At 43.7% G+C, this 14,302-nt stretch overlaps 1 protein-coding gene across 3 annotated transcripts in view; it reads left to right on the plus strand.

Annotated features, from left to right (window-relative positions):
* Positions 1–14,302, plus strand: part of GLT1D1 (glycosyltransferase 1 domain containing 1) — a 200,049-nt gene that overhangs the window by 30,597 nt on the left and 155,150 nt on the right. For all 3 annotated transcript variants that reach the window (XM_040347374.1, XM_040347369.1, XM_040347371.1), the window contains exon 4: positions 8,716–8,767. In XM_040347374.1, the coding sequence (XP_040203308.1) occupies positions 8,716–8,767 (52 nt within the window). The remainder of the gene's footprint in view (positions 1–8,715; positions 8,768–14,302) is intronic.

The following is a 14,302-nucleotide window of genomic DNA, read 5'->3' on the forward strand; positions in this document are numbered from 1 at the left end:
TCTGTGTCTCTTGTACATAGAGACACAGCATCGGTCACCTCCCCCAGTCACCCCCCTCCCCCCACACACTTGGAACACACCCAGGATACACATTTAACCCCTTCCTCACCCCCTAGTGTTAACCCCTTCACTGCCAGTCACATTTATACAGTAATTAGTGCATTTTTATAGCACTATCGCTGTATAAATGTGAATGGTCCCAAATTTGTGTCAAAAGTGTCCGATACGTCCGCCGCAATATCGCAGTCTCAATAAAAATCGCAGATCGCCGCCATTACTAGTAAAAAAAAAATAATAAAAAAAATCATAATTCTGTTCCCCATTTTGTAGGCGCTATAGCTTTTGCGCAAACCAGTCGCTTATTGCGATTCTTTTTTTTTTTTTTACAAAAATACGTCAAAATACGTATCGGCCTTAACTGAGAAAAAAAATATTAAAAAAAAAAAAATTGGGATATTTATTATAGCAACAAGTAAAAAATATATATATATATATTTTTTAAATTGTCGCTCTTTTTTTGTTTATAGCGCAAAAAATAAAAACCGCAGAGGTGGTCAAATACCACCAAAATAAAGCTCTATTTGTGGGGAAAAAGGGACATCAATTTTGTTTGGGAGCCACGTCGCACGACCGCGCAAATGTGAGTTAAAGTGACGCAGTGCCGGAAGCTGAAATTTCGCCTGGGCACGAAGGGGGTTTATGTGCCCAGTAAGCAAGTGGTTAATACACTTTGTGCAAGCAGCCACAAGTTTTAACGTATGTCTTTACTTTATGTGAAATGTCTGCTTGCTGTGAGAACATCAAGAGATCCCTTTTATTCATTTAGTTACTCACTTTTCACTTTTTACAATAACTTCTCCTTTTTTGCGCTTTTTGGCATTTCCAAAGAATGTGAATGCTTCTGCTTTCAGCGGCAGCGTGCGCACTTCAAGTGGGAGGGGCTGTATGTCAGTTTCTTAATACACTCATTCAGAACCACTGAGAGTTTTTGAGTTTCGTTTACTTGTCCCTGGAAACTGATAGAGGTCTGCAATGTCGCAGTCCCGCTAAAAATCACTTATCTACAACAAACAAAAGTCACTGCCCCTACCTATGACTGGTCTATACAATAAGGAGCGCTGGAAAGGGCGCATATACATACAAAAACATAGAATATCCAGGCTCAAACTTACCGACCAATCAGCAACCAACCAAATTCACCTGTCTATCTGTGTGCGTTAAAAACAGAGGTTTAGTTGCACGCATTTGCAAATGCATGTGTAAGCTGCAGGCTATTTTTTTGTATAAAAATCGCTTATCGCCGCCATTACTAGTAAAAAATTTAAACAAATAAAAATTCAATAACTATATCCCATAGTTTGTTGACGCTATAACTTTTGCGCAAACCAATCAATATACACTTATTTGGATTTTTTTTTTTAACCAAAAATATTTTTGGTTAGAAATTGGTTAAAAAAAAATGTTTTTATTTTATTGGGTATGTTTTATAGCATAAAATCTAAAATATTCTTTTTATCTATGTATTCTTTTTTTCTAAATTGTCTGTCTTTTTTTGTTTCTAGCGCAAAAAAAAACAAAACACAGAAGTGATGAAATACCACCAAAACAAAGCTCTATTTGTGGGAAAAAAAAGGGACATCAATTTTATTTGGGTACAGCGTCGCACGACTGCGTCAATTAAAATAGTGCAGTGCCTTATCGCAAAAAATGGCCTGGTCATTAAGCGGGTAAAACCTTCCGGGGCTAAAGTGGTTAATCACCACTGGGTTTTTTATTATATAAACAAAACATATTTTCTACTTTCTGTTATAAAACATATCTAATTAAAAAAATAAAATAAATTCTTAATAAATTTAGGCCAAAATGTATTCTGCTACATGGCTTTAATAAAAAAGAAATCCCAATAAGCGTATTTTAATGCCCCTTCCACACTGGGACGGGGGCGGCATCGGCGGTAAAGCGCCGCTATTTGGCCACTAGCGGGGTGGTTTAACCCCGCGCTAGCGGCCGAGAAAGGGTTAAAAACCACTGTAAATCGTCTCTGCAGAGGCGCTTTGCCAGCGGTATAGCCGCGGTGCCCATTGATTTCAATGGGCAGGAGCGGTGGAGGACCGGTAAACACACTGCTCCTTCACCGCTCCAAAGATGCTGCTAGCAGGACTTTTGTTTAACGTCCTGCTAGCGCACTGCTCCAGACACAGCGGCTGTTTCAGGTCGCTTTGCAGGGGCTATTTTTAGCGTTATAGCACCTGCAAAGCAACCCAGTGTGAAAGGGGTCTTATTGGTTTGTGTGAAATTGAAAGGGTCTACAAATATATATACTGAAATGTATGCAGCTAAAGAGGCTATACTGTAATGGGGGTGATGAGAGACGTATAGCGTGAAGGTGATCGCGTGGCGGGCAATCTGGTGTAAACAAACATGGGCTTGGAGGGTCACTAATTAACATTGACGTTGCTAGTGACACTAACACAGTGATCACTTATAATACTGTACCCTGACAATGTACTAATGACACTGGCTATGTCTCATGCCCCGTACACACGATCGGAATTCTACTGACTTTTTCCATCAGAAATTCCATCCGTGTATAGGCCCCATAGGAGTAATTCCATCAGGAACTTCAGATGAATTCCATCAGAGTTTACATAGAGAACATGTTCTCTTTTCCTCTGTCGGAATTCCGATGTGAATTTGGTCGGACAAAGGTGCGATCATGTGTATGCAGCATAAAAAGTGTAATGTGTGCTGCTTTTACTTACTCTTCTGGCTGTTTCTTCTCTCTTTTCAGGGAGAGGAAACAGCCAGGTCGCTGTTCATTGTACACAGAGTTTTGTGTGTTTGTAAACACAGAACTCTGTGTGTAATTAGACACAGCTGATCAGCAGGTTTCAGCCAAAATCATTGGCTGAAATCTGCTGACAAACTTTTGCTTTGTCCAATCAAACCCAGAAGCAAGCTAGAAATGTACATGTACGTTGCCAAGCTCACACCTGCCACCCACATGCAGTATATTTACTGTGAATGGTTGGCATGAGGTTAAAGTGGAACGTCAGTCAAACGCTAACTATTCTTAAGCCTACTCCCACCCCAGTCTCAACCTATTTTATCTGACCTGCGAAAGGATCTTTCGCAGGTCAGGTATACTTACCTATTCAGAGGGCACTCCGGTCCGGTCACCTGATCAGCTGTCTTCAGTGTAGAAGAAGGACAGCCGTCAATGGATGCCACATAGTAAGCCTATGGGTGACGTCACTGCAGCCGTTGGCAATGTCTCCTCTTTACCAAAGCCAGTGCTGGGACCTAGTCATGTGTCCAGACCAGAGTGTCCTCAGAATAGGCAAGTATACAGATCTTTTCTTTCCTAGGGTAGATAGAATAGGCTTAAAAAGGGGGTGGAAGTAGATTTAAAATGGTTATAAAGACAAAAGGTTCTTTATCTTAATGCATTCTATGTGCAGCAGCCCCCCTCATACTTACCTGAGCCCCATCCTGATCCAGCGATTTTGCAGGAGAGACTCGGCTGTCCGGGACTCTCTCTCCTGATTGGCTGGGGCACACAGCGGGTGCCGTTGGCTCCTACTGCTGTTCAAGTCAGTGAGCCAATGAGAGAGAGGGGGTGGGGCCGAGCCGCGGCTCCATGTCTGAATGGACACACAGCAAGCTGCTCGCTGTGGGGGCACTCAGTAGGAGGGAGGGGCCAAGAGTGCCGGCGGAGAACCCGAGAAGAGGAGGATCTGGGCTGGTCTGTGCAAAACCAACTGCACATCGGAGGTAAGTATGACATGTTTGTTATTGTTAGACAAAAAAAAAGCAAGACTTTAGTATGACTTTAAGTATAGTTTGTATTTGACTGAACTTCCACTTTAACTCTGTAACTGTAAGTTGAAACTGTAAGCCTTGAGCTACACATATAAATAACCGGCATAGATGAGGAACTGAAAGCGATTTAGTTCTAGAGGGAACATCCCTCACCTATTGTGAGATGACAAAGTACTTAAAACATGTTTTTTTTTTTTTTCCTAGTTAAGTCATATCTAGAAATCTAAAGATATTATTTTCTTCTGTCTAGTAAATTTGTGACCACTCTATCTGCATCTGTCTGCAGGGATGGCTGTGTTCACTTGTGATTCTGTTTACATGTAATGAATTAGGTAGAGACATGCTTATCTGCTAATGCTTTCTCCATCTGATCTCTAAAATACGACCCTCAGCAGTCATACATGGCTTGTTACTGCTATTTGGCATATACAGTGCCTTAAAAAAGTATTCATGCTCCTTGAAATGTTCCACATTTTGTCATGTTACAACCAAAAACTTAAGTGTATTTTATTGGCATTTTAAGTGATAGACCAGGGGTCAGGGCCAGTACAAGGGGTGGGCAGAAGGGGGGGATGCCCTGGAGAAAGGGGGGCGCAGTAGAGACCACGCTACAGGCCGCCTGTCCTGGGGCCGCTTTGATCTGTGGCTGCAGCACTCCCCTCCAACCTCCTCCTCTTGTTTGTCACACAGTGCCGGTGTCCTGAACGGGAGCGCTGTGTGTCAGGGAGCTGGGATTGTGTGTTTGGCGGCGTCGTAACAAGGTCCTGCCCCCCTAGACTGGCTCATGTGGTAGCAGATTGAATCAGTGTTCCGCCTATCACACGAGCCAGTCTAGGGGGGCGGGACCTTGTTACTGCGCTGCCGAACACACACACAGACCCAGCTATGTGACACACAATACTGCAGGAGATTTCCGCTGTTTGATCCAGGGCAGGCTATGGTGAGTCTGCATTCATAGGCAAAGTGAGGCTGCGATTATGGGCACAGAGAGGCTGCGATGGGCACAGCGAGGCTTCAATTATGGGCACAGGGAGGCTGCGATTATGGGCACAGTGAGGCTGCGATTATGGGCACAGAGAGGCTGGAATTATGGTCACAGAGAGGCTGTGATTGTGGGCACAGAGGCTGCAATTATGGTCACAGTGAGGCTGCAATTATGGTCACAGTGAGGCTGTGATTATGGGCACAGTGAGGCAGCATTGATGGGCACAGTGAGGCTGCAATTATGGGCTGCGATTATGGGCACAGAGAGGCTGCGATTATGGGCACAGAGAGGCTGGAATTATGGTCACAGAGAGGCTGTGATTGTGGGCACAGAGGCTGCAATTATGGTCACAGTGAGGCTGCAATTATGGTCACAGTGAGGCAGCATTGATGGGCACAGTGAGGCAGCATTGATGGGCACAGTGAGGCTGCAATTATGGGCTGCGATTATGGGCACAGAGAGGCTGCGATTATGGGCACAGAGAGGCTGGAATTATGGTCACAGAGAGGCTGTGATTGTGGACACAGAGGCTGTGATTGTGGACACAGAGGCTGCAATTATGGTCACAGTTAGGCTGCAATTATGGTCACAGTGAGGCTGTGATTATGGGCACAGAGAGGCTGCGATTATGGGCACAGAAGAGAGGCTTTGATTATGGGCACAGAAGAGAGGCTTTGATTATGGGCACGGAAGAGAGGCTTTGATTATGGGCACAGAGAGGCTGCGATTATGTGCACAGTGAGGCGGCATTGATGGGCACAGTGAGGCAGGATTGATGGGCACAGTAAGGCGGCATTGATGGGCACAGAAGAGAGGCTGCGATTATGGGCACAGAAGAGAGGCTGCAATTATGGGCACAGAGAGGCTGCAATTATGGGCACAGGGAGGCTGCGATTATGGTCACAGAGAGGCTGCAATTATGGGCACAGCGGTAGGCTGCATTTGATGGGCACTGGTGAGACTGCATTGATCTCTTGTATCATGTCTGCAGGCTCTGATCATCTTTAGTATAATGTCCTCTGTCTCTAACCATCGCCTGAATCATAAAAACAAAACAAAAAAAGAAGTAGCTTCTCCAGGTAAGAAAACAAAAAAGCCTGAGAAATGCCCAGGGAAAAACCAAGCCTCCTTACCGACCAGCCTGCAGAACAACCAATTAACCTGTCTAACAGTATGCGTTAAAAACAGGGGTTTTGTCCGCATGCATTTGCAAACGCATGCGTGAGCCACAGAGCCGCGCCAAGGCACCCTGTAATCTGTGGTCCTAACACTAAACAATGAGCGTCCCCACAATGGAGGCACATGCATTCTAATGGATAGATAGGGGCAGGTGGACTGAAGGGGAGCCACCCCTCCTTAAAGGTGCAGGAGCACACCAAACACCCAGCATGTAGCACAATGGCTGCAAAGGTGTTGGTGCACTGATGGACCAATATAGGCACCACAGGTAAGTGGTAAGAAGCCTTGATGGTGATCCACCTCACGAAAGCCACAAGTGCTGGCAATGCATTCAGCAAGACAGGATCAAGAAATTGTATTTCTGGACAGTCACACTCTGAAGAAACGTTGCCTTTATTATAATAGGATAACACTACAATCCACAGCAAAACAGCAAACTGGACCACTGACGCGTTTCACACTATTCCTGTGGCTTGTAGTGTTATCCTATTATAATAAAGGCAACGTTTGTTCAGAGTGTGGCTGTCCAGAAATACAATTTCTTGTTCCTGTATCGCCTGCATCCATCATGTCCTCAGTCTCTAACCAAATCTTGTTTCATGCTCTCAGTCTCTGACCATCTCTTGTATCATGCTCTCAGTCTCTGACCATCTCTTGTATCATGCTCTCAGTCTCTGACCATCTCTTGTATCATGCTCTCAGTCTCTGACCATCTCTTGTATCATGCTCTCAGTTTCTGACCATCTCTTGTATCATGCTCTCAGTCTCTGACCATCTCTTGTATCATGCTCTCAGTCTCTGACCATCTCTTGTATCATGCCCTCAGTCTCTGACCATCTCTTGTATCATGCTCTCAGTCTCTGACCATCTCTTGTATCATGCTCTCAGTCTCTGACCATCTCTTGTATCATGCCCTCAGTCTCTGACCATCTCTTGTATCATGCCCTCAGTCTCTGACCATCTCTTGTATCATGCCCTCAGTCTCTGACATCTCTTGTATCATGCCCTCAGTCTCTGACATCTCTTGTATCATGCCCTCAGTCTCTGACCATCTCTTGTATCATGCCCTCAGTCTCTGACATCTCTTGTATCATGCCCTCAGTCTCTGACCATCTCTTGTCTTATATCATGCCTGCAGTCTATGAAGGGAGTTTGCTTAATTAGCAATCGTATTGGTAATATGCAGCAGGAATGGGGTTAATGCACTGTCACTGATGCATTAGTATAGATCCCATCGTCTGTAGGCGCTGCAGCTTTTTCCCAGTGGTGGGGGGGGGTTGTGGGGGGGGGGGGGTGGTGTCGCAGTCTTTCATCTTCGCCCTGGGCACCAGGTGACCTTGTCCCGGCACTGCCAGGGGTAGTAAATTCAAATTCATGGAGGTCCGTTAACTTAAAAACAAATTCAGCCGATGTCCGAATCACAAGTCTATGCCATGAAAGATTGTACATGTCTACTTTCCTTTTTTTGGCGCAAGCCACGCTCTCTGTCACTTTTCTTACAGTTTTTTCCACACACTCTGTTAATACCCTGTAAATGTAAATGTCCCCAATAGTGTTCCCCCTTTCATCAGTGCCCCTACCAGAGTAATGCATTATATTGGGTGTCCCATCAGACTACCCCCATAAATCAGTTGCCACCGTCAGAGTACCCTCTTTTAGCAGGTGTCCCCATCAGAGTGCCCCCTTACATCAGGTATTCCCATCAGAGTGCCATCTTACATCAGGTTTCTTCATCAGAAGGCCCCCTTACATCTGGTGTCTCCCATAGTATGCCCCCCTTACATTATTTGTCCCCATCAAAGTGCCCCCTTACATTTTGTTCCGTCATCAGAGTGCCCCTTTACATCAGGTGTCTCCATCACATCAGGCGTGTCCATCGGAGTGCTCCATTACATTAGGTGTGCTCATCAGAGTGATGCTTTACATCAAGTGCACCCATCAGAGTGCCTCTTTACATCAGGTGCCCCCATCAGAGTGCCTCTTTACATCAGGTGCCCCCATCAGAGTGCCTCTTTACATCAGGTGCCCCCATCAGAGTGCCTCTTTACATCAGGTGCCCCCATCAGAGTGCCTCTTTACATCAGGTGCCCCCATCAGAGTGCCTCTTTTTATCAGGCGCCCCCATCAGAGTGCATCTTTACATCAGGTGCCCTCATCAGAGTGTCCCTTTACATCAGGTATCCCCATCACACTGCCACCTTACATCAGGCGTTCCCATCAGAGTGCTCCTATACATCAGGTGTCCCTATCTGCATGCCCTCTTTAACATAATATTTAGTGCCCATCACTGTGTCCCCCACTAACATATATTCCCATCAGAGTGTCCCTTAACATAAAATGTGCCCATCAGTGTGCCCCTTAACATAAAATAAGGGGCATGGGCATATTTTATGTTAAGGGGCACTCTGATGGACATATTTAATGTTAAGGGGCACGCTGAAGAGCATATTTTATGTCAAGGGGCACGCTGATAGGCACAACAAAATATTCCCATCAGGTTACCCCTTAACATTAAATATGCCCATCAGCATGCCCCTTATATCTAATAGCATTATGCTATTTAGTCTTCTCTTAGGGCTGGCTAAATTCTCTTTAGTAGATATGTGTATGGAATCTAAGTATAAGGATAAGTATGTTGTCTTTCTCATTAATAGTTTTTCTCATATGACTAATGTTAAAAAGTGACTTGAGTTTTTCTGTATCATTTACTGATTGTTTCTTCTCTCCAGATTCGCTGTGGCGTTTACTAACGACATTAAAGAAATTGCAGCAAAACACTGGGTATGGCAAAGTATGCTTCTTTTTTTGTGTGTGTGTGATAAGTTGTAGGCCCCTAAAGAGAACTTTTTTCGGCGTATAGTTACCCCTGCTATATGAGGCGTAGCTAATGTTAAGTATGGCCGTCGTTCCCGTGCCGAGTTTTGAAATTTTTACATTGTTTGCGTAAGTCGTTCACGAATACGGCTTTACGTCATTTACATTCACGTCGATTCCAATACGTCCTTGCGGCGTACTTTGGCGCAATGCACACTGGGATATTTTACGGACGACGCATGCGCCGTTCAAAAAAAACGTAAAAAACGCGGGGTCAAGGCAAATTTAAATACAACACGCCCCCAACATCCCCATTTGAATTACGCGGCCTTACGCAGCAACACATACGTTACCCTGCCGTAAATAAGGGCGCAAGTTCTTTCTGAATACAGAACTTGCGCCCAAAGTTACAGCGGCGTAACGTATCGGAGATATATATATATCTCAATAAAATACATTTTAAAACATATCATATAAACATACGTTAATACTGATATTATAACTATAGTTCGCAGTACAGGGAGCTGTGCTTAATGCAAGTATATATTAACTTATACTATGATACCTACATCCTGAAAATCAGTCTATTGAAAAGAAGTTTGGGGCAAAAGGATTTTTCTTGGTACTAGAAATGATATTAAAACAAATAAAGGTTTACAAACATATAATTTTTATTACAAATATCTTTTAATTATTTTGTATGATATTTGTAATAAACACAATGTTTTTAACCATCTATATGTTGTAATGTCCCTGTTGGTACCAAGAAAAATCCTTTTGCCCCAAACTTTTTTTCAATGGTACTTAAAGGTAAAATAGTATTTCCGTTTTTTTTAGAAAGTTTTTATAGTTTCTATCATAGTCTATTTTTTTCTAAATATTACTACCTCCTACCTTTTGAGGTTCAATAATTATCCTAGGGTTTACTCACACTTGGGTCAGTTTAACGGAACCATGCCCGAGTTAAATTCTCCCCCTTGCTCACTCCCTCACCGGTTTGCACAGAAGTGTTCCCGGGAACCTGACCTGCGATCCCTGTATCACTGTATAGCTCTCTATAGAGATGAGTGAACCGCACCCTGGATCTCAAGTGAACCGCAACCTGGATCTCAAGTGAACCGCACCCTGGATCTCAAGTGAACCGCACCCTGGATCTCAAGTGAACCGCACCCTGGATCTCAAGTGAACCGCACCCTGGATCTGAAGTGAACCGCACCCTGGATCTCAAGTGAACCGCACCCTGGATCTCAAGTGAACCGCACCCTGGATCTCAAGTGAACCGCACCCTGGATCTGAAGTGAACCGCACCCTGGATCTCAAGTGAACCGCACCCTGGATCTCAAGTGAACCGCACCCTGGATCTGAAGTGAACCGCACCCTGGATCTGAAGTGAACCGCACCCTGGATCTCAAGTGAACCGCACCCTGGATCACAAATGAACCGCATTCTGAATCTCAAGTGAACCGCACCCGGGACCACCTGTTTCAAGTGATTCCGGGGCACAGTGTGCTTAACTGGTCCCAGCGTGGTTTGGAGCACTCACACTACACGTACCGGCCCAAGGGGCTGAACCACGCCTGGGACTGGTTGAAAGTACTAGTGCGAGGGCACCCTACTGCCCTCTACACACGATCGGAATTTCCGATGGGATAAAATACGATGGAATTTTCCGTCGGAATTTCGTTCAAGCTGTCTTGCATACACACTGTCAGACCAAATTCCGACCGTCCAAAACGCGGTGATGTAAAACACTACGACAAGCCGAGAAAAATGAAGTTGAATGCTTCCGAACATGCGTCGACTTGATTCTGAGCATGCATGTTTTTTTCTCCGTCGGAGTTCCACACATACGTTCGTAATTTCCGATTAAGATTTTTCTCCATCGGAAAAAAATAAAACATGTTCTATTTCTAAACTCCAACGGAAAAAAGTCAGATTGGGGCCCACACACAGTCAGAATATCCGATGAAAAAATTCCGTCTGACTTTTTTCATCGGAAATTCCGATCGTGTGTACAAGGCATTAGTCCTAGTCTCTATTTAATATTTTATAATGTATTATTGGTTCTACCTTTTTTGCTTATGGTTCTAATACAATTTTGTAAGATCTAGGCCTCATGCACACTGGACACTGAACAACCCTTGACACTACTAAAGGCATCTAAATGTGCCTAAATGCTATGCGTTTCTTCATTTCACTAGCCAGAAAAATTACTATTCTGGCCAATGAAATGAATTTACGCCCACGCTCTTGATGCCTGTAAACGCACCTAAATGCTTGTAAAAGCTTTACACGCTTTTACAAGTTTTAGGCTTTTTTCTGCCAAAACTCCAAAAGGAAAGGCTTCTAGGAGAGTTTGCAAAGCATCCTGTGTACACGAGGCCTAATGCCGCGTACACACCATCACTTTATGTGATGAAAAAAAACGACGTTTTAAATCATGAAGTTAAACGACGTTTTTGAATGTTTATTTTCAAAAACGACGTTGCCTACACACCATCGTTTTTTCAAAATGTTCTAGCAAAGCGCAGTTACGTTCAGCACTCTTTTCCATTGAAGCTAGCTTCATAACTTGCTTCTGAGCATGCGCAGGTTTAAAAACGTTGTTTTAAACGTCGTTTTGCCCACACACTATCATTTTAATTGACACAAAAAACAACGTTTTGAAAAACGACACAAAAAATTGAAGCATGCTTCAATTTTTTTTTGTCGTTTTTCACAAGACATAAAACAACGTTTCCCCCACACACGGTCATTTTAATTGATTAATTGTTTTCATCACATAAAGTGATGGTGTGTACGCGGCATTAGGATTGGTTCTGGGTAACACTTTAGGAAGCCCGATGTCTGGTGATTGGATTTTCTCCTTTTTTTTGGTTGCCAATTATAAAATCTTTTTACATGTGCCCAGTGCCATACAATCCAAGACCTGATTGTTCTGTTATGTCATGGATTGCAATGTTTGATGCCAGGGGAAGGACAAATTAACTTTTTTAGGTTTATTAGGTTATTATGAATTTTCTGCTGTCTGATTCAACAGTTAAAGATAGGTTACAAATCTGCAGTTTAATGATGGCTTTTATTGTAAGCACAATAATGAATAATAATATCAATTTGCTGGATGTAATTACCGAATATAAAAGGGAAAAATGCAATAAAGCTTAGCTTCAGTAAAGATTGCGGTCTAAATCTTCAGCTTTATGTATACAGGTGGGACTTTACTACAGATAATTTATTCATATCTGGCAGCGTTGCTACAACAAATTTTTTTCTGTGTGTCAGTTAACTGTCTGCGATCAATCTCGGATCACTTCACAGGGTTACATTGTAGTTTCCTGGTAAATAACAATTACATTTGTTGCCTATTCTTTAGCCTCGTACACACGATAAGAAAATCAGACAAATAATACAGCTTTCAATGTGATCATATGATTATCTGATCATTAGTACACAGCTTTCCAGAGCCAATCACGACAGTTCATGTAAAGTTATCCGAAGGGACAAACACAAACATTTTTCTTTGTAAAATACCAGAACAAACGATTTTCATTTAATCAGTACAGTATTTGTCTGAAAAAAATCGGAAGACGCATGCGCGGAAACAAAAGAATACATTACAATTCAGTACAACACTTCCGAAGTTGTATGCTGTCATGAGAATTTTTGGAACATTAGTAACCTATTGGTTTTTGATATGAGACTAGCATGCTAAAAAAAAAAAAACGGACGATCATTCGTTGTCGGAAATTCTAAACATGTGTACGAGGCTTTAGGCAGGATCTCTAGTTTCACAATTTTTTAATTGCTGATACGTTTGCTTCAAACCCCAGAGGAACTCGCAGTTTAAATCAGCTAATCAGATGCTCAATGTTCTACAGAGTTTGCTTTATTTCTAAAGTAGCTGCATCCTGAGTGAAAAAGCTTGTTCCCTTCCAGCAGCTGCAGTAGAGTAGAACCATTGCCTTTTGTAGTAAGCAGTGGTATCCCTGCAGAGGTCAAACAAGCCCCCGTTTTAGTGAGGCCAGTAGCTCACTTAATTTAATGTTCAGTGTTCTGAAATCCTTGATCTTGGGGCAGTTACATATACCGACTTATTAAAGAAAAGTCAAGACTGGGGCTGCCCACTCCTGAACCTAGTAATTTGCCATTGGACACTGAGGCTTCCCCTCTTTAGAACAACCAATAAGAATTGAAGAATAAAGAGCGCATGTAAGCAGTGGTCTCTTTGCAAAGGTAAAACGAGTTTAGTGAGACCTATAGCTCACGTCATTTAACTTTTAGAGTGTTCTGTGATCCGTGAATCTTGGGGCATTTTAATATACAACTTATGAAAGAAAAGTCAAAAGCTGGGCTGCCCACTCCTGTGCCTAGCAATTTGCCATTAGACACTGAGGTCTCCCCCCATTTTGAACGACCAATAGGAATTGTAGAATAAAGATCGTGTGTAGGCAGTGGTTTCTCTGCAGAGGTCAAACAAGCCTCCCTGTTCAGTGAGTACTGTAGCTCACTTAAAGCGGAGTTCCACCCATATAAAAGTCAGAAGCTACAAAAAGGGTAGCTGCCAACTTTTAATAATCAGACATTCACCTGTCCCACGGTCCAACGATGCGGGCGAACGTAGCCCCACTCCTCACCCCCTCCTCTCTGCGGCGACATTCTGACTGTGGGCGCCCAGCTGTGGCTTCACAGCCCAGCACACGATGCGATTGGCCGGGCAATCTTCTGGGACCTGTGACATGTCCCAGAAGATTGCAGGGAGAGATGGGGAAGAGGTATACTTCCTTCTGGCGCCGCAGAGCCCCGGGAGGAAGTGGGATCTGGATGCCTCTAAAAAGAGTGTATCCGCTCCCCCCCAAAAAAGTGGCATGTCGGGGGGGTCACCTTCACTTAAAGCGGAAGTTCTATTTTTGGGTGGAACTCCACTTTAATCTAATTTTCAGATTGTTCTGGGATCCCTAAATATTGGGACACTTACATATACTGACTTTAAGAGAGAAAAGTCAAGGCCTGGGCTGCTCACTCCTGTGCCTAGCAATTTGACATTGGACACTGAGGCTTCCCCTCATTTTGAACGACCAATAGAAATTGAAAAATATAGAGCATGTGTAAGCAGTGGCCTCTCTGCAGAGCTCAAACAAATCCTGTTCTGTGAGATCTATAGCTCACTTCCTCTAATGTTCAGAGTGTTCTGGGATCCGTGAATCTTGGGGCACTTACATATACCGACTTATGAAAGAAAAGTCAAAGGCTGGGCTGCCCACTCCTGTGACTAGCAATTTGCCATTAGACACCGAGGCTTCCCCTTATATTGAACAAGCGATAGACATTGAAGAATAAAGAGTCACTGACTGGCCTGCCCTCTCCTGCATTCTTCCGCTTTTTGCTGCACAGTGAGGACACCTGTCATGCTAAACAGCTGTAAGGGGTAGTTGGGAGGTGAAAGGGCCGCATTTGACTGTTCAGTCTGTGGTTGATATTTGCATGATTATGAGCCCCAGGATT

The sequence above is a fragment of the Rana temporaria genome, chromosome 1 (assembly GCF_905171775.1).
Source record: "Rana temporaria chromosome 1, aRanTem1.1, whole genome shotgun sequence".
NCBI classification, from domain to species: domain Eukaryota; kingdom Metazoa; phylum Chordata; class Amphibia; order Anura; family Ranidae; genus Rana; species Rana temporaria.